The sequence below is a fragment of the Pteronotus mesoamericanus genome, unplaced genomic scaffold (genome assembly GCF_021234165.1).
Source record: "Pteronotus mesoamericanus isolate MK-2021 breed Mesoamerican mustached bat unplaced genomic scaffold, CSHL_Meso_final contig_40, whole genome shotgun sequence".
Classification (NCBI taxonomy): Eukaryota; Metazoa; Chordata; class Mammalia; order Chiroptera; family Mormoopidae; genus Pteronotus; species Pteronotus mesoamericanus.
The window spans coordinates 3,025,829-3,053,764 of NW_026555150.1; the positions used below are offsets into that span (position 1 = coordinate 3,025,829).

General features: G+C 38.2%; 1 protein-coding gene and 1 pseudogene across 1 annotated transcript in view; both read left to right on the forward strand.

The window, feature by feature from the left end:
• The window catches only part of GRIA3 (glutamate ionotropic receptor AMPA type subunit 3), a 393,069-nt gene that overhangs the window by 254,986 nt on the left and 110,147 nt on the right, over positions 1–27,936 (forward strand). Inside the window, exons 6-9 of the mRNA XM_054576984.1 lie at positions 7,337–7,498; positions 18,811–18,978; positions 23,363–23,467; positions 24,366–24,473. Of these exons, the coding sequence (XP_054432959.1) occupies positions 7,337–7,498; positions 18,811–18,978; positions 23,363–23,467; positions 24,366–24,473 (543 nt within the window). The remainder of the gene's footprint in view (positions 1–7,336; positions 7,499–18,810; positions 18,979–23,362; positions 23,468–24,365; positions 24,474–27,936) is intronic.
• On the forward strand, positions 12,314–14,011 carry LOC129073350 (elongation factor 1-alpha 1-like; annotated as a pseudogene).

The following is a 27,936-nucleotide window of genomic DNA, read 5'->3' on the forward strand; positions in this document are numbered from 1 at the left end:
GCCTAATTCTGATTAATTAGATTTTTTAGAGAAATTTTAGCCAACTAGGGATTCTAAATTCCCCACATAGAAGATTATGGGTGGCCGCCTCCAAGTGCTGGTTATCATGGGAAGGAAGGAAATGGGGGACTAGGAGGCAAGAAACCTCTCCAGAAGCTCTCTCCAAAAATGTCTGTCTCTACACCTTACCCCAGCCATTTCTTTTTCCCACTTTTACTTAATAATGGCTTTGGTGATAAAATTTGTGTGAGCAATTTTACAAAGTCTTCAGGGAGGCCAGATATTTTAGTTCTTAAAAAAAAAAAAAAGGAAAGACAGACTGGCCAATTCCCACTTGTAAATCACTATGTGAGAAAAAATTGCCAGAGGCTAGGCAACTCTAATCATTTAGCTAGAAGCGTTCATATAACATTCATTTCCACACTCTTTAACCTTCTCCTGTTCTCCTATTGGAGATCAGTGCTAGATGGCCAACCCTGTTGCAATAATTTTTTTACAAAGGTTAGGGAGGGCAGCGGATCAAAATTCCCAAAAGTGCAGACATTGGGTGGCAAACTTCAGGTAAAGATTAACACGAGAAAAAAAGAAAAAAGCAGACCAGGAACTACCAGCTTCTAGTATTTCACATCTTACCATTCTTTCCCTTTCCTTTCCCTGTTAGTTACTAAATCTATGGTGGTCAGATGTCCTTGGCTCATGTTGTAACAGATTTTAGGAAATTTTTCCTCAATTTTCCAAACTCAAGACCTGTGGGTGAAAAGCTCAAAAAAGGCGATCTAGCAAGGGGTTATGAGCAAGAATAATCATTTAATATACAAGGAAAAGAGGAGGAGAGCCAGAACTTCTACCCTAATACAACCCTGCCTACCATTTGTCCCTTTCCCCTCAATTGCTCGTATCATCACTTACCTATTGAAGGTTTGCTGGTCAGCTCTGCTGAATTAGTGTTTTCACTGAGGTTTTAGGGAGAGTTAGGCTTCAATTTTCAAAATGTCACAGACTATGCTTGTCCGCAACTACAACAGAATATAGCAATATGTGAAAGAAAACTAAACATGTTTTAATACAATAGAACAGAGATGGAAGGGAGACTAACATCCAGGCAATTTCTGCTCTACAGCTAACAACTCTCTCCAAACTTCCTTCTTTCTACTATTGTTCTTCACCCTTTTGTTTACCGATTTTACGTGTTTGGTGGTCATTTGTTTTCTTAGTCTTTTTACAAAGGGTTTAGAGATATTTGGCATTTATATCCAAATTTAAATTTCGTGTGTTGCTGATTCAAAAAGAGAAATCTAGCAATTTAAATTTTTACAATCTTAGGGACTTGTCAGTGGCCACTTGAACTGTAGAATTTAGCAATATCTGATGCAAAAAGAAAATTCTTTTTCAAAGTATCAGAAATAGAAGGATGATCAAGAATCAACCAACTCCTGCCTGTTAGCCAAAACAGCTTTTCTTATATCCCCCCCTCTATGTTCACCTCTTTTCTCTCTTCCCCTCTACTTCCTTAATATTCCTTGGTCAGCTTTGCTGTATTAGTGCTTTTTCAGAGGGTTTGGGGAGAATCCAGTCTTGATTACCTCAACCTTGAGACCTGTGGGTTCCTGCATGTAAATGCTGGGCACCGGGACAACATTCAAGCCATAAAATCTTATTAGATTACAAACAAGCAAAATGTTCACAAATGGGCCAGAGGGAAAAGCAGGACCAGAAGCCAGCCAACTCTTGCCCTCTAGCAACAAGATCTCTCTAGTCACCTTCCTAAATACTTGTTACCTCCTTTCTTTTTCTACCTCACTTCTGCTCTCTCCATTTTGTCCAAAATGCTGTGTTAGTGCTTTCTACCCATATGAATAGATAAGCCTTCAGGTCAGTCAATAGGAGCTAGTGTTGTGTAAGTCTTGCCAGCCAGAAGAACAGTGTGAGGTGATCTCCAGGCTTGATTTGTGCTTCTGTGACTACATTTCATCCCCTGAGGACAGCCAGGTTGATTCCATTCTCAGGTGTGTCAGAACTCATTTCCAGGTATGTTTGTCATAAAACATGGGTTGACTAAAAAACTTTTAGGTCCTCAATAATATTGTTTATGTGTACTAGAAAATGAGTACAGAGCATGCCTATGAAGATATTTCCAAATTAAACTGTTTGTTGGAGAGGAAGACAACAAAGTGCGGAAATGTGGGGTCTATGTGGCAGAGTTAAGTCTCCTGGGAGAGAAATGATTGGTAAGGTGAATTTGAGTTGTATCCCTCCTTTTATAATAGTAACCCTACCAAGAAAAGGGCAGTGAGAGAAAATCTTTCTGGAAAGGAATGGTATGGTAAGTACCCAGGCAAAAGTGCTGGTTCTTATGCTTTAAGGCAGATGTGAGATTTTGGGGATATTTTCTCTCTTCCACCCTTTTTTAAATTCTCCATTGCCATTTTAACAGGCTCTGAGTATTAGGTAAACAGAAGTGTGATGCTTATAAAAGTGTAAGTGGCACAAGAGATATTGCTTCCTAATACATACTGTGGCCGTTGATCTTAGAGACCAGGAGGGTGGCAGAAGCATTCTCAGCCCCTTTCTTTCCAGGAAGAGAGCTCCACTTTTCCAGTTCAGGTTTTTAAGATATGGTCCTCTCACCAGAGCCCTCTCTTTATCTCCACTAGCAGGCAGGTGGGAAGTTGGTCAGGGTTCTTATATGTTTGTTAATTGACAAATATGGTTTAGCACAGTAAATAAATTAAAGCCATTTTTGAAAGTTTTGTCCTTGGCTCTTTACTTATATATATGTTTAGAAGATAGGAGTGGAGAGTTGAGTAATAGTTAGGCTTAAGCCCCCACAGGAGCCTCAGCTAGATTTTATACACAAGCAAGCCTCTCTACTGATTACAGTGCAGTGAGAGGAAATGGGAGAAAACACCAAGTCTTGGTTTCTTTCATTAAAGAAGCCTTTGGGAGAACACTCATCCTAACAAGTTAATGTTAATGTAAAAAATACTTCATGCCCTGGCCGGATAGCTCAGTTGGTTGGAACATCATCCCAACCCAAAAAGTTACAGGTTCAATTTCCTATCAGGGTACATACCTAAGTTTTAGGTTCAATCCCAGATCAAGGCACTTATGGGAGGCAACCGATCAATGTTTCTCTCACACATCTCTCTCTCTCTCCCCCCTCCCCACCCCATCTCTGTATCTCTCAAAGCAATAAAAAAAAAACCACATCCTTGGGGAGTGAGGATTAAAAAAAATTAAAAACAAATATGTTGTGGTTATCTGAAAGGAGTAATGATTCTCAGGGATACAAACTATTTGGCTCCTTGTCCAGTCTCCATTGATCCATATCCCACTTATAAAAGGAAGAAGAAGCCGGCTGTGAGTAATAATTGAAAAAGTTGATTTACTAAAAATGTTTTCTAAGACTGATTTGGTTGCCCATGTTAAATAAATTTAAAATTAAAAGCAGGGGTAGGAATGATGACTACAGAAGCATACATTCATGTGTTAAATTTGTGAAATTTCATCAGGTTATATACTTAAAGATAGGTGTACTTTTTATTTTTTAAAAAAGATTTTATTTACTTATTTTTAGAGAGAGGGGAAGGGAATGAGAAAAAGAGGGAGAGAAACATCAGTGTGTGGTTGCCTCTCACACACCCCCCACTGGGGACCTGGCCTGCCACCCAGGCATGTGTCCTGACTGGGAATTGAACCTGCAACCCTTTGGTTCTCAGGCTGGCGCTCAAGCCACTGAGCCACACCAGCTATTTTATTGATTATGGTATTACAGTTGTCCTATTTTTCCCCTTTGCCCCCCTCCACCTCGTACCCCCATTCCTTCCAGCAATCTTCCCACCTTAGGTCATGTCCATGGTGGTACATATAAGTTCTTTGGCTTCTCCATTTCCTATACTATTCTTAACATCGCCCTATTTTGTACCTACCAATTATGTTTCTTATTCCCTGTACCTTTTTCCCCATTCTCCTCCTTCCCCCTCTGTGCTGATAACCCTTCATGTGATCTCCATTTCTATGATTCTGTTCCTGTTCTAGTTGTTTGCTTAGTTTTTGTGGGTTTGTCTTTTTTTTTAGTTTCAGTTGTTGATAGTTGTGAGTTTGTTGTCATTTTACTCTTCATAGTTTTGATCTTCTTTTTCTTAAATAAGTCCTTTAACATTTCATATAATAATGGCTTGGTGGTGATGAACTCTTTTAGCTTTACCTGGTCTGGGAAGCACTTCATCTACCCTTCCATTCTAAATTATAGCTTTGCTGGATAGAGTAATCTTGAATATAGGTCCTTGCTTTTCATCACTTTGAATACTTCTTGCCAGTCCCTTCTTGCCCGCAAAGTTTCTTTTGGAAAATCAACTGATAGTCTTATGGAAACTCCTTCATAGATAGCTCTCTTCTTTTCTCTTGCTGCTTTTAAGATTCTTTATCTTTAACCTTTGGCATTTTAATTATGATGTATCTTGGTGTGGCCCTCTTTGGGTCCAACTTGTTTGGGATGTCTGAGGTTCCTAGACTTGTATGTCTATTTCCTTCACCAAATTGGGGAAGTTTTCTTTCATTGTTTTTTCAAATGACTTTTCAATTTCTTGCTCTTCCTCTTCTCCTTCTGGCATTCCTATGATGTGGATATTGGTACATTTAAAGTTATCCCAGAGGTTTCTAAGCCTCTTCATTTTCTTGAATCCTTGTTTCTTCATTCTGTTCCAGGTGAATGTTTATTTCTTTCTTTTGTTCCAAATCGTTGATTTGAATCCTGGCTTCCTTCCCTTCACTTTTGGTTCCCTGTATGTTTTTCTTTATTTCATTTTGTATAGCCTTTACTTCTTCCTTTATTTTGTGGCTGTACTCAATCATTTCTTTGAGCATCCTGATCACAAGTGTTTTTGAACTCTGCATCTGATAGGCTGGCTATCTCCATGTTGCTTAGTTCTTTTTATGGAGCTTTGACCTGTTTATTCATTTGTGCCATATTTTTTTATCTCCTCTATTTGGCAGCCTCCCTGTGTTTCTGTGTAGTAGGTAGAGCTGCTTTGATTCCCCATATACTTTTCTATATGAGTATTATACTTCAATAAAAACTTATGAGGCAAAAAAAAAAGAAAAGTGTTAGCAAACTAATAGGAATTTTTGAGCAATATGGATATATGCATTTATCAAAATTTATTGAGTGGTACATTTAAGATGGGGGGAGAGATATCTCATTGTGGTTTGCATTTCCCACAATAAGATATCACCTCACACATGTCAGAATGGCTATCATTAATAAATAAAAAAAACAGTAAGTTTTGGTGAGGATGTAGGAAAAAGGGAACCCTAGCACACTGTTGGTAGGAATGCAGATTGATGTAGCCACCATAGAAAGCAGTATGGAGTTACCTCAAAAAATTAAAAATGGAACTGCCTTATGACCCAGCGATTCCACTTCTGGGAATTTATCTGAAGAAACCCAAAACACTAATTCGAGAGAATATATGAACCTCTATGTTCATTGCAGCATTATTTACAATAACCAAGATCTGGAAGCAATCTAAGTGTCCATCAATAGGCAAATAGATAAAGAAATTGTGATACTTATATGCAATGGATGTCAATTATATCTCAACAAAAACATCTCATACATATATACAAATACTACTCAGCCATAACAAAGAGAGAAATCTTGCTATTTGTGACAACATGGATGGACCTAGAAGATATTATGCTAAGTGAAACAAGTCAGACAGAGAAAAACAAATGCCATATGATTTCACTTACATGTGGAATTTAAAAAAATAAACAAAGGAAACAAACAAAGTCATAGATACAGAAAACAAGTTGATGGTTGTCAGATGAGGATGGGAGTTTAAGGGTGGGTAAAAAAGAGAAAAAGATTAAGAAGTACAAATTAGCAGTTACAACATAGTCATAGAGATGTAAAGTACAGCATAGAGAATATAGTCAATAATATTGTAATAGAAGTGTATGGTGCTAGGCAGGTACTAGACGTATTGGAGGAAAACTCTGTAAGTTATATAAATGTTGAATTTCTGTGTTGTACACCTGAAACTAATATAATATTGTATATCAACTGTATCTAAAAATAAAGAAAAATAAAAAAAGATTTGTGCATTTTGTTGAATGTAAATTTCACCTGAAAAAAAAGAAGGAAGGAGGGAGGGAGGGAGGAAGCAAGAAAACTGGAAACAACCATTGAATTCTAGTTAATGACTTGCATGAGGAAGTCTTTTGGTGTGAAGTAAACTAATATCCACAACTTACTTTGAAATGCATCGAAAAAATGAAATGGATTGATAGATAAATAGGAAAATACTAATTGAAAAATATGAGTTGTAACTATATGGGTATTCACTGTACAATTTTTTCAACTTTTATATATATTTGAAAATCCTATACTAAAATATTAGGGAGGAGAATCTGAAGAAAGGAGAAAGAATTCTCCCCATTTCTTCATGAATATAAATGTTAGCTTCAGCCCATTGAGATTCAAGTGTATCAGCAGCAACTAGCAAGAGATAGGTGTCCAGCAAAAATAGTGCAATTACTGGGAGATAATGCAATGCCCAGTGGAACTGGTGGTGCCCAGGTGGAGATGACTTTGTGTGAACAAGAAGAGATTCCATCAGGACGCTGAAATGGCAAAGACACCAGACTGTAACCAGAGCAAGATAAGAAAAAAATGGTGGATGCTGTGAAGTAGATGTCAAGACATGTTCATGCACAAATGTGAGACATACTCTGGGGTTCGTACCCCAGGCTATCAGTACAACAAATATATTGGTTTTTCTCTTTGGGATTTCTATAAGCCACAAATGTTGAAAGTTCTTATCATTAGAATTGAAGAAATCTGCTGTGTTTGGCATGTTAAGCTGCAGAAAAGATTTTTATTCTTCTAGTTAAGATCAAGTTTTTTAACATAGTCCATTTACATGAAATATTGTATTTGTACTCAATGAAGAAACACTAAACATACAGGTAAATGAAGCAAATCAGAACATGTGCTTAAAGTTGGCACCTATGTTTGTCCTTGACACAGCTACACTAAATAAAGACACAGGCAGTAAAATGAAAGACTGCATATTTTCTCCATCATGCTTGTAGTTTCAGAGAGATGGTACTCTAAGAATTAGTTCATATCCAGGGTTTTCTGTTTGTTTTTTGTCATTGTTTTTACTGATATACAATTGATATATAACACTGTGCCTAGGGTTTTCTTCATTGTTAAAGAGTGATCTTAGAGAGAGAACTTTCATTTCCCCTTTGCACTCTAATCAACAGATACTGTAATTAAAAACTCACAACCTCCTACAATCATGATTCTCTTTCTACCTGTTTCTAGGGTTTTACTGATATTTTGCTAGAAAGAGTCATGCATGGGGGAGCCAACATTACAGGATTCCAGATTGTCAACAATGAAAACCCTATGGTTCAGCAGTTTATACAGCGCTGGGTGAGACTGGATGAAAGGGAATTCCCTGAAGCCAAGAATGCACCGCTAAAGGTAATGTTCCATGCCATGTAAACCCCTTAGGCCAGCTTTTGAAAGCATCTCAGTATGATCTTTACACATTTAAGGCCATTCTGTGATCAAGTGGTCTTCCCACAAAAGTGCCTTAAGGATGCTAACACACAACTTAACTGTAAGTCATGCTGCTGCATTTGAAAACTAAACTCCCAAATAAAAAAGCTATTGAGGGGGTCTTTTTAAAACCTTGTGTTGGAGAATGTTAACCTAATTTTGTAATGAATTTCATCTGTAATATGCTCATGACAATTTATTATGAGAGCCTGAGTCAGACAACAGGTGGGGGCTGTAGGGATAGCTAAAATTGGTAGTCTGAAATAGAAAATTAGATTTCACATTATTTATGTGATTGTTTTGTGTTAATACATTCTGTGAATTTCAGCACACCCACATGAATTAGGCTCTAATACAGAGTGTGTTGCCTATACATATACTGAACAGAAGTATTTTCCTGCCTGCAAAAAAGTATCTTTAAAAATAATTATCTAAGTTGCTCATTTTCATGAAATCAAGATAAGAATATTAAAAGTAGAAGGTCATGCATGCTTAAAGTGCAATTTTTCATGTGTGTTCCTCTATGGCTAGCAATCCTATTTTTTAAAAAAATCGAGAATTAGATAAATTAGAGGAAAGTTTTTCAAGTTACACAAAGGATCCTTCAAATGTGTTTTTTTAAATAAGCGTTTTTTTCAAGTATGAAACTAAGTTCTTCCTTCCTGATATAGTAAAAGTATATATGTACCATGGCTATGGGATCCCTGTGATCAAGACAAGGGTTCAAACTATAGTTGAGACCTTTCTCTAAAAAAGAAAGTGTAGTTGGGTACTATTTCTTTTCCCATGGTTTCAAGGTACCCATCCTCACAACCTCCCTGGCAATAACAGAATAAGGGAGAACAATGGGGACATAGACCAGGAAAGAGACACATTCTGTATTACCTTAGCAGGTCTACCCTGAAGGGGCCATATCAAAACATAATACAAGTAGGACCTTACTTTATATAGTTTATATGCCCTAGAAAAGTTGAAGTTAAACATAATTTATATTCATGTAAGCCACTCACTAACTAAGTGGTATTCTATGCTGTAGTGATTATAGTATACATGTTAGATTTTTCTAGAACAGTCTCATTTTAAAACATTTTGCCCACAGTAAGATCAGGTATCCTCATGTTTCAGTACATATGGTCACAAACCATATGATGACTCTTTTGCAGTCAATTTTTTTTTTGGTTTTTTGTTTTATTTTTTTATTTATACATCATGTTTATTCTATTACAGTTGTCTCAATTTTTACCCCTTTACCCCCCTCCACCCATACCACCCGCACCCCCTACTCCCACAACAATTCCTACTCTGTTGTCCATGTCCATGGGTCATTCGTACATGTTCTTTGTCTAGTCCCTTCCCCTTCTTTCCACCATTGTCCTTTTTCCCCATCCCCTCTCGTCATTTTCAGTCTGCTCCATGTTTCTGTGCCTGTGGTTTATTTTGTTCCTTAGTTTATCTTGTTGAATAGAGTCCACTTATAGGCGAGATCATATGGTATTTGTCTTTCATCAACTGGCTTGTTTCACTTAGCTTAATATTCTCTGCTTTCATCCATGTTGTCACAAAAGGTAGGAATTCCATCTCTCTTTCTTTCCTAAATGCAGATTGATTTTATTTATTTTTTTAATGTCAAAGTTAATTATAAAACATTTTAAAATTTTTAAACTATTATAAAATCTCAGCGATTTAACCAACATGACACCACCACAGAAATAATCAAATAGATCAATGAAATATAATGAGCATTCTAGAGACAAATGTCTGCCTAACAATATAATATATGATTAAATTGATATTTCAAATCAATCGGTAAAATAAGGCTTATTCAACAAATAAGGTGCATGGACCACTATTACTTGAAATAAAACAAGTATAGAGCCCTATTTCACACATTATGCAAGAAATGTTCAGGTGAGTTAAAAATCAATATGTAGAATCTAAGGAGTTTTAGAAGAAAATAGAACTAATATTTTTCATGACCTGAAGTAAAATATTCAAACCCAGAAGCTATAAATATTGACAATATGACTACATTAAACATTTCACTATATAGTAATATACATATTAAAAAATTAAAGGACAAGGAATAGAATTGAAATGTATTTGCAACACATCTAAAACATGGTTAATAGGGTGTTTTTTTTAGGGAAAAAAGTTTTACAAACCTTTAATTGATATATGGACAAAGAATACCAAAAAGTCATTTAAAGCTTTTTAAAAAAAATAATAGAAATAGGCAAGAAATATACTAAAACAGGTTTACTTTCAACAAATAATGAAGGAACAATTAAAATAACATCATTATCACAATCAGATTAATGAGTACTAAAAATATTAGTAATATCAAGTATTGGCAACTCTGAAAGAAACTGGGTATTCATAGAAATTATTATTCATCTTAAAGCAATCCCTTTAGCATATTTTGCAGTGCTTGTTTGGTGGAGGTGTATTCTTTTAGCCTTCTTTTGTCTGGGAAACTCCTTATTTTGCCTTCCATTTTAATCGAGAACCTTGTTGGGTGGAGCAGTCTTGGTTGCAGGCCTTTATTTTCATGACTTGGAGTATGTCTTGCCATTCCCTTCTGGCTTGCAGTGTTTCTGTTGAGAAGTCAGCTGCTAACTATATTGGGGTTCCTTTATATGTTACTACCTCTTTCTCCCTTGCTCCTTTTAGGATTCTCTGTCTTTGATATTTGCCATTTCAATGATGATGTGTCTTGGAGTGGGCCTCATTGGATTCCTCTTGAATGGGATCTTCTGTGCTTCCTGGACTTGTGTGACTTTTTCTCTCCTCCAATTAGGGAAGTTTTCCATCATTACTTTTTCAAACAGGTTCTCTATCCCTTCCTCATCCTCTTCTCCTTCTGGTATCCTATTATACAGATATTATTACATTTCAGGTTGTCCTGCATTTCCCTCAACGCCTCTTCATTCTTTTTCAGTCTTATTTCATTTTCTTGCTCGTTCTGGGAGCTTTTTTCTACCTTATCTTCCAGCTTGCTGATTTGTTCCTCTGCTTCATCTAGCCTGCTTTTGATTCCTTCTCCTGTGTTCTTCAATTCAGAAATTGTATTCTTCATTTCCTCTTGTCTCTTATTGATAGTTTCTATGTCCTTTTTCATGCTGATATAGTTTGCAGTAAGTTCCTCGTAGTTTCCCTGTAGTTTTTGGTAATTCTCTCTGAGCTCACTGAGCTCATTGAGCTTCCTTAGAACTGTTGTTTGGAACTCAATATCTGATAGTTTACTTGCCTCTATTTCATTTTGTTCTCTTTGTGGGGATTCCTCCTTTCCCTTTGAGTGGAGCGTATTTCTTTGTCTTCCCATTATTTGTGAGACTCTTCTTTTTTGCTTCTGATTCTTAAGTTGATCTGTCTTGATTTCCTGACTTTGTGATGTGTACTTCCGTGGTAGGATACTGCTGTTTTTACTTTCTGGATCTGCCTCTGATGGTGTCAGATGTTGACCCTGTCTGACCTTAAAGAGTCTGTTCAAGACTTCCAGTAATCTACTGTTTGTGGCTGTCTCCTTCAGCTGTTAATCTAGTCACTCTACACTCAGCAGGTCGCCTTAGACAGCTCAGAGCGTGGCGGAGTCCCTCCTGGGGCGGGGTTATTGGGTCCTCTCATGCCACTGCCGTATGGGGGAGAAGTCAGCACTGGGATCCCCCCAGCTACTCTCCTCTCTCTCCCCAAAGCCTCCATCCCCAGTTTCTCCCCAAGTGTCTCCAGACCTCTGTGTGCCCCCTTTAGCCAGGAATCTACTGTCTGTAGCTGCCACTCTGCACTCAGCAGGCAGCTTAGACAGCACAGGGCGGGCTGGAATCCTACCTGGGCATGGGGCTATTGGGTCCTTTGATGCTTGTGTCACTCAGGGGAAGTGGTCTCTGCCTGAGTAAGATGGCTGCTGCTGCATGGGGTATGAGTCCGCACCGAGATCCCGCCGACTACTCTCCCAGTTCTCTCCCCATAGCCTCCTTCCCCATCTCTCCTCAGGCGTCTCTAGCCCACTCTGTCCCCACCTTTGCCAGAGACCAAGGTAAGTGGCTGCAAATAAAAATTTTGCGTTGGCCCTTTAAACAGTTCTTTGAGTCTCCAGCCGCGTGTCTCTGTCAGAGAGCAACCCTACTGCTTTTCACAGCTGGCTGTTTTCTGTGCACTTTTTGGGCTCTGGTGCTGTGGGCTAGAGATCCCCACTTTTGGTCTAGACCCCACTCTCCTCAGGGGGATCCAACTGGCTCTTTCAATATCTTTCGGGTGCTGCCGCCCATGGGTGCCCCGCCCGCCTTCTCAGGTCTGTACCGCACTCCTTACCAGTTAGGTTGCACTAAAGCCGATTCTTCTGCCTCCGAGGTTACAAGGCCCCTCTCCCGCTTTGTTCAGTTACTTGTTCCAGGTGATTTCTCCACAATTTAGTTGTAATTCCAGGATGGTCCTGGGGGAGGTCAGTGTGACTTCCACTTACTCTTCTGCCATCTTGATTCTCTCAAATATTTTTTAAAAGATTATTTTTGTTGAGATATAATTGACATGTATTAGTTTTAGGGATACAACATAATTATTTGATATATGTGTATATTATGAAATGATTGCCAATCATCTTAAGTTTAGTTAACATCCATTACCGCCACAGCTACAATTTTTTTTTCTTTTGACGGAGATCTTTTAAGATTACTCTTAGCAACTTTCAAAAATACAGTATAGTGCTTTTTCGCAACGGGTTTGCCGCCAGAACACAGGTGTCAAGAAAACCACCACTAAATCAAAGCCAAAATGGGAAAGGAAAAGACTCACATCAACATTGTCATCATTGGACATGTAGATTCCGGCAAGTCTACCACTACTGGCCATCTGATCTACAAATGTGGTGGGATCGACAAGAGAACCATCGAAAAATTTGAGAAGATGGCCGCTGAGATGGGGAAGGGCTCCTTCAAGAATGCCTGGGTCTTGGATAAACTGAAAGCTGAACATGAGCATGGTATCACCATTGATATCTCCCTATGGAAATTCGAAACCAGCAAGTATTACGTGACCATCATTGATGTCCCAGGACACAGAGACTTTATCAAAAACATGATTACAGGCACATCTCAGGCTGACTGTGCTGTCCTGATTGTTGCTGCTGGCGTTGGTGAGTTTGAAGCAGTGATCTCCAAGAATGGGCAGACCTATGAGCATGCCCTTCTGGCTTACACACTGGATGTGAAACAGCTGATTGTTGGTGTTAACAAAATGGATTCCACTGAGCCTCCCTACAGCCAGAAGAGATATGAGGAAATTGTTAAAGAAGTCAGCACCTACATTAAGAAAATTGGCTACAACCCTGACATAGTAGCATTTGTGCCAATTTCTGGTTGGAATGGCAACAACATGCTGTAGCCAAGTGCTAACATGCCTTGGTTCAAGGGATGGAAAGTCACCCGCAAAGATGGCAGTGCCAGTGGAACCACGCTGCTTGAAGCTCTGGATTGCATCCTGCCACCAACTCATCCAACTGACAAGCCCCTGCGTCTGCCCCTCCAGGAAGTCTACAAAATTGGTGGTATTGGTACTGCCTCTGTGGGCCGAGTGGAGACTGGTATTCTCAAACCTGGCATGGTGGTCACCTTTGCTCCAGTCAATGTTACAACTGAAGTCAAATCTGTTGAAATGCACCATGAAGCTTTGAGTGAAGCTCTTCCTAGGGACAATGTGGGCTTCAATGTCAAGAACGTGTCTGTCAAAGATGTTCATCGTGGCAATGTGGCTGGTGACAGCAAAAATGACCCACCAATGGAAGCAGCTGGCTTCACAGCTCAGGTGATTATCCTCAACCATCCTGGCCAAATCAGTGCTGGTTATGCACCTGTTCTGGATTGTCACACAGATCATATTGCTTGCAAATTTGCTGAGCTGAAGGAGAAGATTGATCGTTGTTCTGGGAAAAAGCTGGAAAATGGCCCGAAGTTTTTGAAATCTGGTGATGCTGCCATCATTGGTATGGTTCCTGGCAAGCCCATGTGTGTTGAAAGCTTCTCTGACTATTCCCCTCTGGGCCGCTTTGCTGTTCGTGACATGAGACAGACAGTTGCTGTTGGTGTCATCAAAGCAGTGGACAAGAAGGCAGCTGGAGCTGGCAAAGTCACCAAGTCTGCCCAGAAAGCTCAGAAGGCTAAATGAATATTATCCCTAACACCTCCCACCCCAGTCTTAATCAGTGGTGGAAGAACGGTCTCAGAACTGTTTGTCTCAATTGGCCACTTAAGTTTAATAGTAAAGGACTGGTTAATGATTACAATGCATCGTAAAACCTTCAGAAGGAAAAGAGAATGTTTTGTGGACCATTTGGTTTTTTTGTGTGTGGCAGTTTTTAAGTTATTAGTTTTTAAAATCAGTACTTTTTAATGGAAACAACTTGACCAAAATCTGTCACAGAATTTTGAGACTCATTAAAACAGTTTAATGAGAAAAAAAAACAAACAAAAAAACCCCAAAAATACAGTATAGTATATTCACCATGCTCTGCATTACATCCCCAAGAATTATTTATCTTATAACTGAAAGTTTGTACCATTTGACCACTTTCACCAATTTCCCCCCATCTACCCCCACTCCTACCTCTGGCAACTACCAATCTGTTCCCTATTTTTATGAGTTCAGTTTTTTTGTCTTTGACTTATTTCCCTTAGCATAGGCCCTCAAGGTCCATCCATGTTGTTGAAAATGGCAGGATTTCCTTCTTTTTTATGGTTTAATAATACTCTACTGTATATATCACATCTTCTTTATCCCTTCATCCACTGAAGAACACTTAGGTTGTTTCCATGTCTTGGCTATCATAAATATTTCTTCAATAAATAGAAGGTACAGATTTTTTTTGAGATAGTGATTTCATTCCCTTCAGATAAATACCCAGAAGTAGAATTGCTGGTTCATACAGTAGTTCTATTTTTAATTTTTTGAGGAGCCTCCATACTGTTTTCCACAGCAGCTGTACCAACAGTGCACGAGGGTTCCCTTTTCTCCACGTTGTCACTAACAATTGTTATTTCTTGTCTTTTTGATAATAGCCATTCTAACAGGCATGAAGTGATGTTTCATTTTGGTTTTAATTTGCATTCCCTGAAGATTCTAATGTATTCTATGTACTAAATCCATCAGCTAGGTTTAGGTGAACTTATATAAATTTAGATTTTCATAAAACTGTCTATCCACTACTTTCCTATCCTTAGATTTAGTAGGTAATAGGTAGAGAAGAAATTTTTATTTATTCAATATATTAGGGGGTACCTACAGTATGTCAGGCACTGTGTCAAGCACAAAAAGTGGACAAGGGTAAAAGTATAAAAAGGCTACAACAGAGTACTTTATGCCACTTCAGAGGTTTTACAAAAGACAAGGAAAATAATCTGACCTTTGGATTATTCACTTAAAATTCATTAAAGTTCTCAGAACCTACTGAAAAGAAACTGTTAATGTTTATGAGTAAAACCCATCAAATAACTTAAGAAAATAGAATATTTAAATAGATGGTTACAACTTTCACATTACTTTTGCTTACTACCAGTCATTAGGAAACCTTTCTCTATATAAAAGCAAGTGTACTTAGAGCTTCTCCATCAACATCTTCAGCAATTATGACCAAGGGCTTACAGTGAGAATTGGCAATTTCAAGAGCAGGTAAAATGGACTGAACACCAGAAATTTTCTTTTCATTCAATAGAACATAGGCATCTTGGAATTCACATTTCTGACCTTTTGCTGTATTAATGAAGTATGGAAAAATAGAACCTCGATCAAACTTCATGCCTGCAATAATTTCTAATTCATTATTCAGTGTTTTTCAATCCTTTATTGTGATGACGCCTTTTTTCCAACCTTTTTCGTTACATCGGAAATTATGTTGACGATTTCTTTGTCTCTATTTTCAGAAATTGTAGCAACCTGAGCTATTTTTTCAGGGATTGTCACAGGTTTGAACTGCTTCTTAAATTCAGAAATTACAGCATCCACAGCTAACATCACACCTCTCCCGATCTCCACTAGATTAGCACTTTTATCTTCTCAAAGCCCACCTTGGCAATAGTGCATGCCAGTGCAGTAGCTGTGGTGGCATCATCACTAGCTTCATCATTTGTATTATTGGCAACATCTTGAACAAGTTTAGTGTCGATATGTTTATATTTATCTTTTAAGTCAATGAACTTTGCAACAGTTACACCATCTTTTATACTTTGGGACTTCCCCAGCTCTGTTCAATAATAGTTGGTTTTCAGGTTGTAGCAGTCAAAGCTCCAGGTTTTGGTGAGAATAGAAAGAACCAGCGTAAAGACATGACTATTGCTACTGGTGGTGCAGTGTTTGGAAAAAAAGGATTAAGTCTAAATCTTGAAGATGTTCAGCCTCATGACTTAGGAAAAGTTGGAGAGGTCATTGTGACCAAAGATGATGCCATGCTCTTGAAGGGAAAAGGTGACAAGGCTCAAAATGAAAAACATATTAAAGAAATCATCGAGCAGTTAGATATCACAACTAGTGATATCTAGTTTTTGAGGAGCCTCCATACTGTTTTCCATAGCAGCTGTACCAACAGTGCACGAGGGTTCCGTTTTCTCCACATTGTCGCTAAAAATTGTTAGCAAAAGGAAAGGAAAAGGAAAAACTAAATGAACATCTGACAAAACTCTCAGATGGTGTAGCTGTGCTGAAGGTTGGTGGGACAAGTGATATTAAAGTGAATGAAAAGAAAGACAGAGTAACAGATGCCCTGAATGCTACATGAGCTGCTGTGGAAGAAGGCATTGTTCTGGGAAGGGGCTGTGCCCTGCTTCAGTGCATTCCAGCTTTGGACTCATTAATTCCAACTAATTAAGATTAAAAAATTGGTATAGAAATTATTTAAAAAGCACTCAGAATTCCTGCAATGGCCATTGCTAAGAATGCAGTCATTGAGGGAGTGTTGATAGTTGAGAAAATTATGCAAAGTTCCTGAGAAATTGATTATGATGCTATGTTTACAGATTTTGTGAATATAGTGGAAAAAGGAATCATTGACCCAACTAAGGCTGTAAGAACTGCTTTATTGGATGCTGCCAGAGTGGCCTCTCCGTTAACAATAGCAGAAGTTGTAGTCACAGAAATTCCTAAAGAAGAGGAAGACCCTGGGGTGGGTGGGATGGGTGGAATTTGGAGATGGCATGTTCTAATCTTAGAATAGTGCTTCACCATTATTAATGAGAACTCTGAGAGGAAGCTCAAAGCAGTGCTCCTCCCATATAACTTCAGAGACATCAGGTGAAGGAAATGACAGAAGAAAAGCCTCGCTGATGTTTAAGAAAATCACTATAGCCATCAGTTACTGGTTTTAGTTGACAACATATAATGGTTTACTGCTGTCCATGCCTACAGATAATTTATTTTGTATTTTTGAATAAAAATACATTTGTACATTACTGAACTAAGTGCAAGAGCCATGTATCAATGTCCTGCTTTCAACTTAAGTCACTGAGGTATTTTTACTACTATTCTGTTAAAATCAGGATTTTAGTGCTTGCCATCTCCGGATGAGAAGTTAAGCAGATTTTCTGTGGAAAGTAAGAATAATTGTGTACAAAGTAGAGAAATATCCAATTAGGTGACCTTTGTGTAAAAAAAAATTTGTTTAAAGTTTAAAAAAAGAAACCTTTTTCTATATCAATCAGACAAAAGCCCACTTTAAAAATGATGTACAATATTTTTTATTAGGAAATAAAATTGTCTAGAGATTAAATTCTTGGTGCTTAATTTATTCTATATTGTATGACTCTTTCCTTTGGGAGCTTTTTTACATGCTCACACATTGGTAAGTAGAAGCTAAAAAGTAAAATATTAAATAGCTCTTTTGACATGGCTTGGAAAGACAGTCGGGGGAAAAAAAACACCACCACATTGACTTTATGTAGTGCTAGGATGGGCAGACACAACGATAAAGAACGTATGACCCCTATTATAGTCACACTTGATGATTTGCTCCTAAAAGAACAGAGACATGAAAAAAAGCCAGAAAAGGAAATTGGTAGTTGTAAAGATGACAATGTATTCACTCCCAGTTGTATTTTGACATGCTATAGAGACAATTGCCCATAGAACATTTTGCTTCATTTTTAAAAATCAATAGAATTCTGCCCTGGCTGGTATGGCTCAGTGGATTGAGTGCTGTCCTGTGAATCAAAGGGTCACTGGTTCAATTCCCAGTCAGGGCACATGCCTGGGTTGCAGGCCAAGTCCCCAGTAAGGAGAGTGCAAGAGGCAACCACACATTGATGTTTCTCTCCCTCTCTTTCTCCCTCCTGTCCCCTCTCTCTAAAAATAAATAAATAAAATTTAAAAAATATAAACAGAATTCTATATTTTACCAGTATTTGTCACCCCCTACAAAACCGGGCCATCTTATTTCAATCAAACATTGATTAATTTAATAAAACAGCATCCACCATGTGAAATTGCAGGTCATCTAATCTCTTGTTTTAAGTAACTGGCCTCAACCTTAGTAGCTGGCCTCCACCTTAGTAGACACATACCAATATATCCAAGGAATAGAAAGTAACTGTTCTTGCCTGAAAGAGGTAACATCATGAAGTATTGCCTGTGAACTGTCAACATTATCAGATTTAAAACTCAATAACAATTGTAATTTTTTACAATCGAACACCAGTTTTGGTTTTTGCTCCCCACAGGAACAAAAACTGATTTATTGCTGGCCAGAGGTCCTAGTTCACCAGAAATGTGAACTAGACAGAAATGATTAATGTTTCCCTCCAAATTAATTTCAAGCTAACTTAGCTATTTCCATTTTCCCCTAAGTAAACACCAGATCTGAATTTTCTATTAGAAACAGTAATAACCCAGCCTTGCTTTAGGATATACTGTTTCATCTCCATTCTACATATGCCATCCTTCAACTTCACGTGTTTTTTTTTTCTTTATAAAGGATCTGGCCTTTTAGTAGTCTATCACTCAATATGAAACACAGTATTGAGAGCAAGAGAGAGATTCCCTTGAGCCATATGATCTTAGTAATCTTAACATGTGCACACATTCAGTAAGAAGCATTATTTTTAAATGAATCAAAATCAGGTTTGCCCAGAGAGATCTCTTGATTCAAATAATTAAGAGGATGACTTTGTAGAGGAAGAGGTAGAGAAGAATGAAAATGGTAAGGAACAAGGCAAGTTTGAGGGCATCATTTGTCATGATATCTTGTTTTCTATATATTTTAGTATACATCTGCATTGACACACGACGCAATATTGGTCATAGCAGAAGCTTTCCGTTATCTGAGGAGGCAGCGAGTGGATGTGTCCCGAAGAGGCAGTGCTGGAGACTGTTTGGCAAATCCTGCTGTGCCCTGGAGTCAAGGAATTGATATTGAGAGAGCTCTGAAAATGGTAATGACCACAATAGATTATTTGGGTAAGGGGGGCCTTATAAAAACACAAAAAATGAGACTTCAAATCTTGAGAAAATAAATACTAAAAGGAATAGGATCAGAGTCTATAGAATATCAGAGTGTGCAGAATGATAAGCATGGATATTTATTCATCAAAATCTAGAAATCTAAAGCTAGAAGTTTCTTCCTTGAAGCTTGAAAAATGGAAAATTTAGGGCAAATGAATATTTAGTTCTGTGCTATGCTATAGGTATTAAATCAAACTCAGTATCATCAAAAGTTATGGACTGACATTGTAAATGGCTTTGAAAATTTCAAACTTTCCAGAAATATGTTACTAAAAGGGACTGAGATATTTTTTAGGAAGCTCCTAACCTCAAGGTACACATTACAAAGAACAATAGCATCATCTGGCTTACCAGACAAATTTTTAGCCTGGATAGACTTTGGAACTAAGTCAGTGTAATAGTATTCTGTTGTCAAAAAGAACCTTTATAATATTCTACATGGTGAAATGCAGGAACATGATCCATTTTAGGCCTACTTAAAAAGCTGACCCCAGTGCCCCAAAGAAAAAGCCTAGAGAAAAATACAAGAAATCAATGGATAGACAAATAGATCACTTGTTTTTACTATTTACATGGTAGATCATTTAAGGCTTTAAGCAGTGTCCTTTGAACAGATTCTATTATTTACAAGTAGAAGCGGCATTACCCATTCATTGCAATTTTCCAAGCAAGAGCTCTTGCCTGAATATTTAGCTTTATGCTACATGTGCCTGCCTGCATTAAAATGAGCCTTCAAGAGTACAAGACTCTCTTATTTCCACTTATTTAATTACTCTGATGTTTGGGACATCCAAATAAACAGATAGGCAATGGTAAGATAATTCTGTGCACAACCCAGCAACAAAGAATTTGTAATGGCCTCATAACATATATCATTTTGTGTAGTTGGCTCTCTTACTGTTGCTTTAAATTTGCCAAGTTGGAAGCATTCAATCAACAGGGTTTAGTAGCCCCTGTGTCTCTCTCCAAGAAAGAGATACGACTCATTATTCCGTCATGCATATTTTTATGTCATTATGTCAGTTCCCTAACAAATGCCCTAAGTGTTGCTTTATGGAGGTAGCAATGCACAATTTTGAAGAGCAGTTAATTAAATTCAACCTTCATAGCAGTTACAAGATTTGTATTGTCAGGTGAAGCATAATGATGAGTAAAATACAAAACTCCCTCAGAGTGAATCAAAAGGAGTTTTCATCAACAAAATATCAAGTGGCAAGTTCCAGCATCTCCAATTGACTCCTCACTCATGACACAGACAACTATATTGCCCAAATAAAAAACTGGTTACTAGAGTGAAGGACAAGAAATTAATGTCACTAGAAAAAAGTTAGATTAATTATACTATTGCACACATGATTTCTGCAGGTCTAACTCACTGATAAAGCTCAAGCTATAAGCCAGGTAAGTAACCTTTCTCCCCAGGCCCTAACTATCAAATAGTCAACCAAAAGAATTTGTGTAGCTGGCTCTCTTTGATGATCTCTTTCTACAGGTCAACCTCTTCCTATTGCTCCAGAGGCTCGAAAGTATAGACCTTTTTCATAGTAAATGATCCCTTGTGATAAATTCTCAGTAAAACTCCACTATTCACAAGGACTGCAAGGATGGATGATTTGAAGTCCTAAAAGTTTTACTATGTTCAAAGAAATTCCATTTTATATGAGTTAATTAAAAACGAGAATGTGTGATGTAAAAGCATCCCTCATTATGACTAGCACATAATTGTTGCTCAATAAATCAGTCTCTTCCTTCACAGAAATCTGACAAACAAAAGCATTACCTGATAAAGTCTCCTAAGGGGTCTGCTTTAATGAATAAATAAGCACAGTATTCATTCAGTAAATATTTATCGAGAACCAATAAATATGTATCATACTCCACGTTAGTATGCAAGCATGAAATAAGATGAGGGAAGCTTACATTTAAATAGTTACTATGTAAACAAATGTTTTTAATGACCTTAAAACCACTTGTAAATAAGATAATCATTGTCCTCATAATCAACAGATAGTGTTAAGATCAGCCTCAGCCCAGTCTACTGAAATATGTCACAATGTTAAGTCACTGAGACTTGTCCACTTGTTCAGTAACCATTTATTGAACACCTGCTCTATCTCATTAGAGATGAGAACACAGAAAAAGAATGTATCTCATCTTGAGATACTCCCAACCTAGTAAGGTAGATGGAAATACATAGATGATTAAAATATTTTATTAAGTTCTACAGAGGATACAATGGGAACCTAGAACAGAAATATCTATTATAGACTGAGGTGGGGGTGAAGAGAGTTATAGAAATGATCCCAGATAGGATGGTGAGAAACTGTCATTACATTCACATCCTTAAAAATAGACTTCTCTCTGAGTGGTAGTCCAAGTCTACTTCTCACCAAAAGTTCTAATCATTGGGTCTGGAATCTCTTGGACATATCCAGACTGTTGTCTAATTTGTGTATCATGTTTAAATAATCTAGATCTTTAGAAATATACAATTTTAATGAGACTTGAACCTTTACAGTAATAAAGAATTTTCAGTAATAATTTCCTTAATAAGTTTCTATGCAGGTGTCTCAGCCCTACCTATATCCTCTCTTAAAATTCAATGTACAAAATAGACTGTGAAGAACCATTCATGCATCACAAAATGCACCACATTCATCCTACTAGATAAGCAATTTCTATCTCAACAAAGGACCTTTTCTCTAACTAGAAGTATGACATCACCTTCTCTGCAAGCCTAAGCTGACAATAGTGCAAAGGTTTTTTGGGTCAGTAGGACAATCATCCTGTCTCCAGGAAATCACATTGGAGCATTTTTTCTTCAACAGGAATTCCAGTTTCCTATTTATGGTGAGCAAGCCCCTTTCACTTTAAAAAATGCTCCCTAATATTTGCCATCAATTTCTTCTTCTGCATCACAATCCCATTACTACTTCTGAATTGTTTAACAGCTTGTCACTTTTTATCAGCGATGAAAAAAGATTCCATCCTTTCTTCCTAGAAAAATGAGACAGATTCTTTCTCTTTGAAGCAAATTCCCTGACCCTTACTTGCCAAATGAGTGATTCAAGTGTATAACCACATTGACTTATATTTGTAGAGGGTCTTTTATGTGGTATCCCTGAACTATAAAGTAGGTAAGGAATTCTCTCCACCCAGCAGAGATGGCCTGTTATTATTAGTTTCATAGTGCTGGGCCCGGACCCAGGAAAAATTGTGGCACACATGATTCTGTGTTTGGCATACCAAATAGGTTTCCAGGCTGTTCCAGTACCTCTAGATTTCTTTTTTTAACTATATTTTATTGATTATGCTATTACAGTGCCCCAATTTTCTCCCTTTTGCCCCCCTCCACCCAACACCACCCACTCCCTCAGACAATCCCCACATCATTGTTTGTGTCCATGGGTCTTGCATATAGGTTCTGTGGCTACTCGATTTTCTAGCTTTCTTATCGAGTACTCCATGTTCCTGATTCCTTATACTTTACCAATCTCATCAGTCTAAGGATTATCTCCCCAAGTCCTAGCTCTCTGCTACCTGTCTGTAGCTGGGCATAGGTTAAATAAGAGGAAAAACTCACCCTGTTACTGTGGCAGCTGGTAAATATGTAACCCTCTTAAGAAATTCAATTAAATTCACTTTGATTAATAATAATTATTAATATACCTAGCAAGTATTGCAAAGTTTACTACATGTCACACACTGTTCTAAACATTACATGTCTATAAATCATTTAATCCTCCCAACAACTGAGAGGGATAGGTACTTCTAGGATTTTTTTTACAGATTAGGACACTGAGGTACAAATGTATTAAGGAACATACCCAAGGTCATACAGTTAGCAAGTGATGAAGCTTGGATATGAATCTAGGAGCTCCAAAGCTCATGTTACTGAAACCAGTTTATGTTGAGCTATTGAGAATACTAAGAGAAGACGTAGCCACAGCCCCCGAGAAACACAGTTTAGAAGAATGCATTACCCTAGTTCAGACTACTCTTCAGGCTATCCCTTAAGAAGAGACTAGTGGTGGAAATTTCAGGCCCCTGAAAAAGTAGTGATAGGGCCCTCACTGCATCATACAGGTAACTGCCTATCACACCCACTCAAAGCTTCATAGTTATAAGGTATATCTGGAAAATACTAGGGAGAAAATAAAGATCTGTATAGACATGATCTGGTAGATATATAGCTCAATGATTCAAAATGAAAGTTCTCCAAGACTGCAAGATCTGTCAGCAGGCCTCATCTCAGAGACGTAGAAGGCAATAATGTGGTGCTTTTTTAAAATTTTACATTTTCCTCTCTACCAGGTACAAGTACAAGGAATGACTGGAAACATCCAATTTGACACTTATGGACGTAGGACAAATTATACTATCGATGTGTATGAAATGAAAGTCACTGGCTCTCGAAAAGTAAGTAACCAAAACAGATATGCAAAGTAAAACTCTTTCAAAATGTGACAGCACCCAGATGCAAGAAAATAGTTTTTAGAAACACACACAAAGCAGATTCCTACACATCATTTCTGCCTTTCCATTCAGCAAATAGTACTGATATGATGCAGAGCTGTTTTGTAATCAGTGTTCCATCTACACAGTTTTAAAGAAGTATTTCCCTCTGAGTCTGGTCCTATAAATGGTAGATTCAAGAGTTATTAACAATAAGGGGAAAGAATCACAAATTTTACAGTATGTTTTTAGTTAAACAGAGGCTGCCAACGTACATACAGTTTTAGCCAAAGAATTGGAAAGTAGGTATCTCTTCGTTTTGCCAACTCACCCACCAAAAGGACTTTGAACAAAGTTATTTTCTCTACAGCTAAATGTTATAATGGCCACTTTGTTTCTATCACACTAATAGCTGAGTTAGGCATGAACTGGGGATTAAGCAGCCATTTTATAAAACCTCAGAATGTAAAATATCTTGTGTCACTTTTACAGGATACTCACTGATTTGCCAATTCCACACCCCAGCTTTCCTACAATTCAAAGCAAAGTATTTTTCTGCTATGAGTTTAAATTTTAAAAAGGTTGATCATCCTACATGAACTAAATTACTTTACAAAATGTCAGTAAACATGAGGTCATGAGGTGGGGATAGGAACCCCCAGAATGAAGGAACAGCACATCCGTATGTGTTCGTGCTGTTGGTCCTGGTGAGGGTAGAAGACAGAGGGTTACAAGATTTCAATCCTTATAAAGCTCAAGCAACTAAAAAAAAAGAAAGTTTCATTCCACAACAGCACTCGAATTTCATGGTGTCCTTTTGAGTGAAAAATGGGCAACCAGGTCAAATGTCTGTTCTTTCTAGGCTGGCTACTGGAATGAATATGAAAGGTTTGTGCCCTTTTCGGATCAGCAAATCAGCAATGACAGTGCATCCTCAGAGAATCGGACCATAGTGGTGACTACCATTCTGGTAAGTATGGACAGAAGGTAGGTGGGCTTTCTGTACATCAAGACCTCTACTTTCCGAAAAACATTATTCAGCAAGTAGGAAAGACCTCAAGTTCAAGCAGTGAAAACTTCCAACAGATCAGCTTAGGAACCTCTCAAAGTATTGTGTGTGTGTGTGTGTGTGTGTGTGTGTGTGTGTGTGTGTGTGTGTGTAGAATATTTTTATTGTTCAATTATAGTTGCCCCCCCATTAGTCTCCCCTGCCCCACCCACCTTACCTCCCACCCTCAATCCTTCCCCACTTTGTCTTTGTCCATGGCTCCTTTACACATGTTCCTTGATGACCCTTCCCATTCTTTCCCCCGTTATCCCCCTCCTCTCTGGTTACTGTCAGTTTGTTCTTTATTTCCACGTCTCTGGTTTTATTTTGCTCATTTGTTTGTTTTGTTGGTTAGTTTACATTATGATTAACTGAATGTCATTTTGAAAAGAAAAAATAAGAAGAATTTGGAAGAGTTTCAGGTATTATTCTCCTCTTTACCCTCTCCTTCCACCGTAGGATAGGTGCTTCATCTGGACTTGAAGTCTAATTCTTCATTGTGGGGTAGAGAACATTAGAAATGGAGGAAAGTAAATTAGGGTTATAATATTAGGTCTGCTACTGATAAACTAATAAATTGTGCTTAATTGTACAAGTCACAACTTCTCTGAGCCTCAGGCTGTGCTTTTATAAATTTATGGAATGGGACTTCTAGTCAAGATGGCTGCATAGGTAAACATGGCTCACTTACACAACCACATCAAATTTACAACTAAAGTATAGAACAGCCATCACTCAGAGCTGTCAGAAAATAAGATGAATAGAAGTCTGACAACTACAGAATTAAAGAAACCACATCCATCCAGACTTGTAGGAGAGGCAAAAACGTGAACAGGTTGGTTCCACATCCACGTGTGGTGGATAAATATTCAGGAGGGATATCTTGGGAATTAGGAGGCCCTGCCCCACATCAAGACCCCCAGACCAAGGTCCCAGTGTCAGGAAGATAAGTCCCCATCCAGCAAGGTTTGAGTAAGTGAAAGAAACTTCTGGAGTCCCAAGCAGTTCCCCTTAATGAACCCACATACGGATTATTCAGATTCATTCTCTCTGAGCTCCAGCACCTGGGTGGCACCTCGAAAGGCACCAGTGGCAGACAGGGAGAAACTGAAGTGTCTGGCATCGAGGTGGAAGCTGGGGTCAGCTTTCCCCTAAAGAGAAAGGCAGACAGAGGCCATTGTCCTTTTCTGAGCCTTCCCCCAACAAAACCACAGAACCAGCAGGCAGGTGCCATATGTGAGACTCCGTCAACCTGACTAACTCTATTTGCCCTACCCTGGAGATCCCCTGAAGTTCTGTCCCACCTAACTTACAGGCCTACCCAATATGTTGTTCCATATGAATGACTGGTCTTGGTTCATGCTTCACAACTTCCTAAATCCTAACAAACAAGAAACAGCCAGCCTCAGTGAGCCCCCAGCCCCTGTACTCCTTGCTAAGTGGCACCAGGCCTGGCAGTAGCAGCCGCCAGCCTAGATTAACAGTTTGGCTTCACCTGGCAATCTCCAAGCCCAGAACAAGTAGCACACATCTCAAACCATTTCATAGCTCATGCGGGGTGGCCCTTGGCAGTACACAGGTGGGGGCTAAACTTAACTTGCACCACCTGGGAAATCCTGGAGCCTGCAAACCCAATGGACATCCACAGACCATGTCAAAGCACCACCACCCTGCCCATGCACAGTTGATCCTCCACAGAGGACAGAGGTTGGTGTTCAGTGATCACAGCAAGTCCTTCGAGCTGACTGGCCTGGGTAAATCCCTGCCAATGATCTGGCAACGGCAATCAAGGCTCAGCTATAAGAGAACGGTGTACTCAGCCCACACATAGGGTACACCTTGAGTGACCAGCTTGAGTGATAGGCAAGGTTGTGCCACTGGACACTACAGAACACCTACAACATTAGGGCATACTACGAAAACACAGCATCAAAGCAGCTCTACCTAATACATAGAAACAAACACAGGGAGGCTGCCAAAATGAGGAGAGAAAGAAATATGGCCTAAATGAAAGAACAGATCAAAACTCCAGAAAAAGAACTAAACAAAATGAAGATAAGCAATCTGTCAGATGCAGAGTTCAAAATACTGGTTATAAGGATGCTCAAGGAACTTAGCAAGTTCCTTAGCAATGAACTAAACAGCAAAAAAAAAAAAAAAAGATCCAGTCATAAATGAAGGATATATTAGAAAGAAAGAACAATTTACAGGGAAACAACAGTAGAGTGGATGAAGCCAAGAATCAAGTCGATGATTTGGAACAGAAGGAAGCAAAAAACAACCAATCAACACAATAAGAAGGAAAAAAATACAAAATATCGAGGAAAGTGTAAGCAGCCTCTGGGACAATTTCAAGAGGTTCAACATTTGCATCATAGGGGTGCTAGAAGAGAAGAGAAAGAACAAAAAATCAGAAATCTATCTGAAAAATAATGAAAAGAAACTTCCCTAATTTGGTGAAGGAAATAGACATGCAAGTCCAGAAGCACAGATAGTTCCAAACAAAATGGATACAAAGAGGCCCACTTCAAGACACATCAAAATTAAAATGCCAAAGATTAAAGATAAAAAGGATCTTAAAAACAGCAAGACAAAAGCAGTTAGTTACTTATAGGGAAGTTCCCATAATACTACCAGCTGATTTCTCAAAAGAAACTTTGCAGGCTGGAAGGGATTGGCAAAAAATATTCAAAGTCATAAAAAGCAGGGACGTACAGCCAAGATTGTTCTACCCAACAAAGCTATCATTTAGAGTTGAGGGGCAGATAAATGCTTCCCAGACAAGAAAAAACTAAAGGAGCTTATCATTATCAAACAATTATTATATGAAATGTTAAAGGGGCTTATTTAAGAGAAAAAGATTAAAACTATGAACAATAAAATGGCAATAAATACATTTCTATCAACAATTGAATCTAATAAACAAACTAAGCAACAAGAAGAACAGAGACAGAATCATGGATACAGAGAGCATTTTGATGGTTGCCAGATGGGAAGGGGGTATTGGAGAATGGGTGAGGAGGCAAAGGGATTAAGAAGTACAATAGGTAGTTACAGAATAGCCATGGGGATGTAAAGTACAGAATAGGAAATGGAGTAGCCAAAGAACTTATGATCCATGGACGTGAACAATGGTGTGGGGATGGCCTGAGAGAATGGGGGGTGCGGGGTGGAAGAGGACAAAGGGGGAAAAATTGGGACAGCTGTAATAGTATAATCAATAAAAAATAATAAAAAAATAAATTTATGGAATGGATATAATAATAATCTCATATCTATGTGATAAGACTATTTCAAGGCAATATTCACTATGTAAAGCTTTTCTGCAAAATCAAAGCACTATTGAAAGGTGATAGAGTATCCTCATTTAGGTTAAAAATGTCTT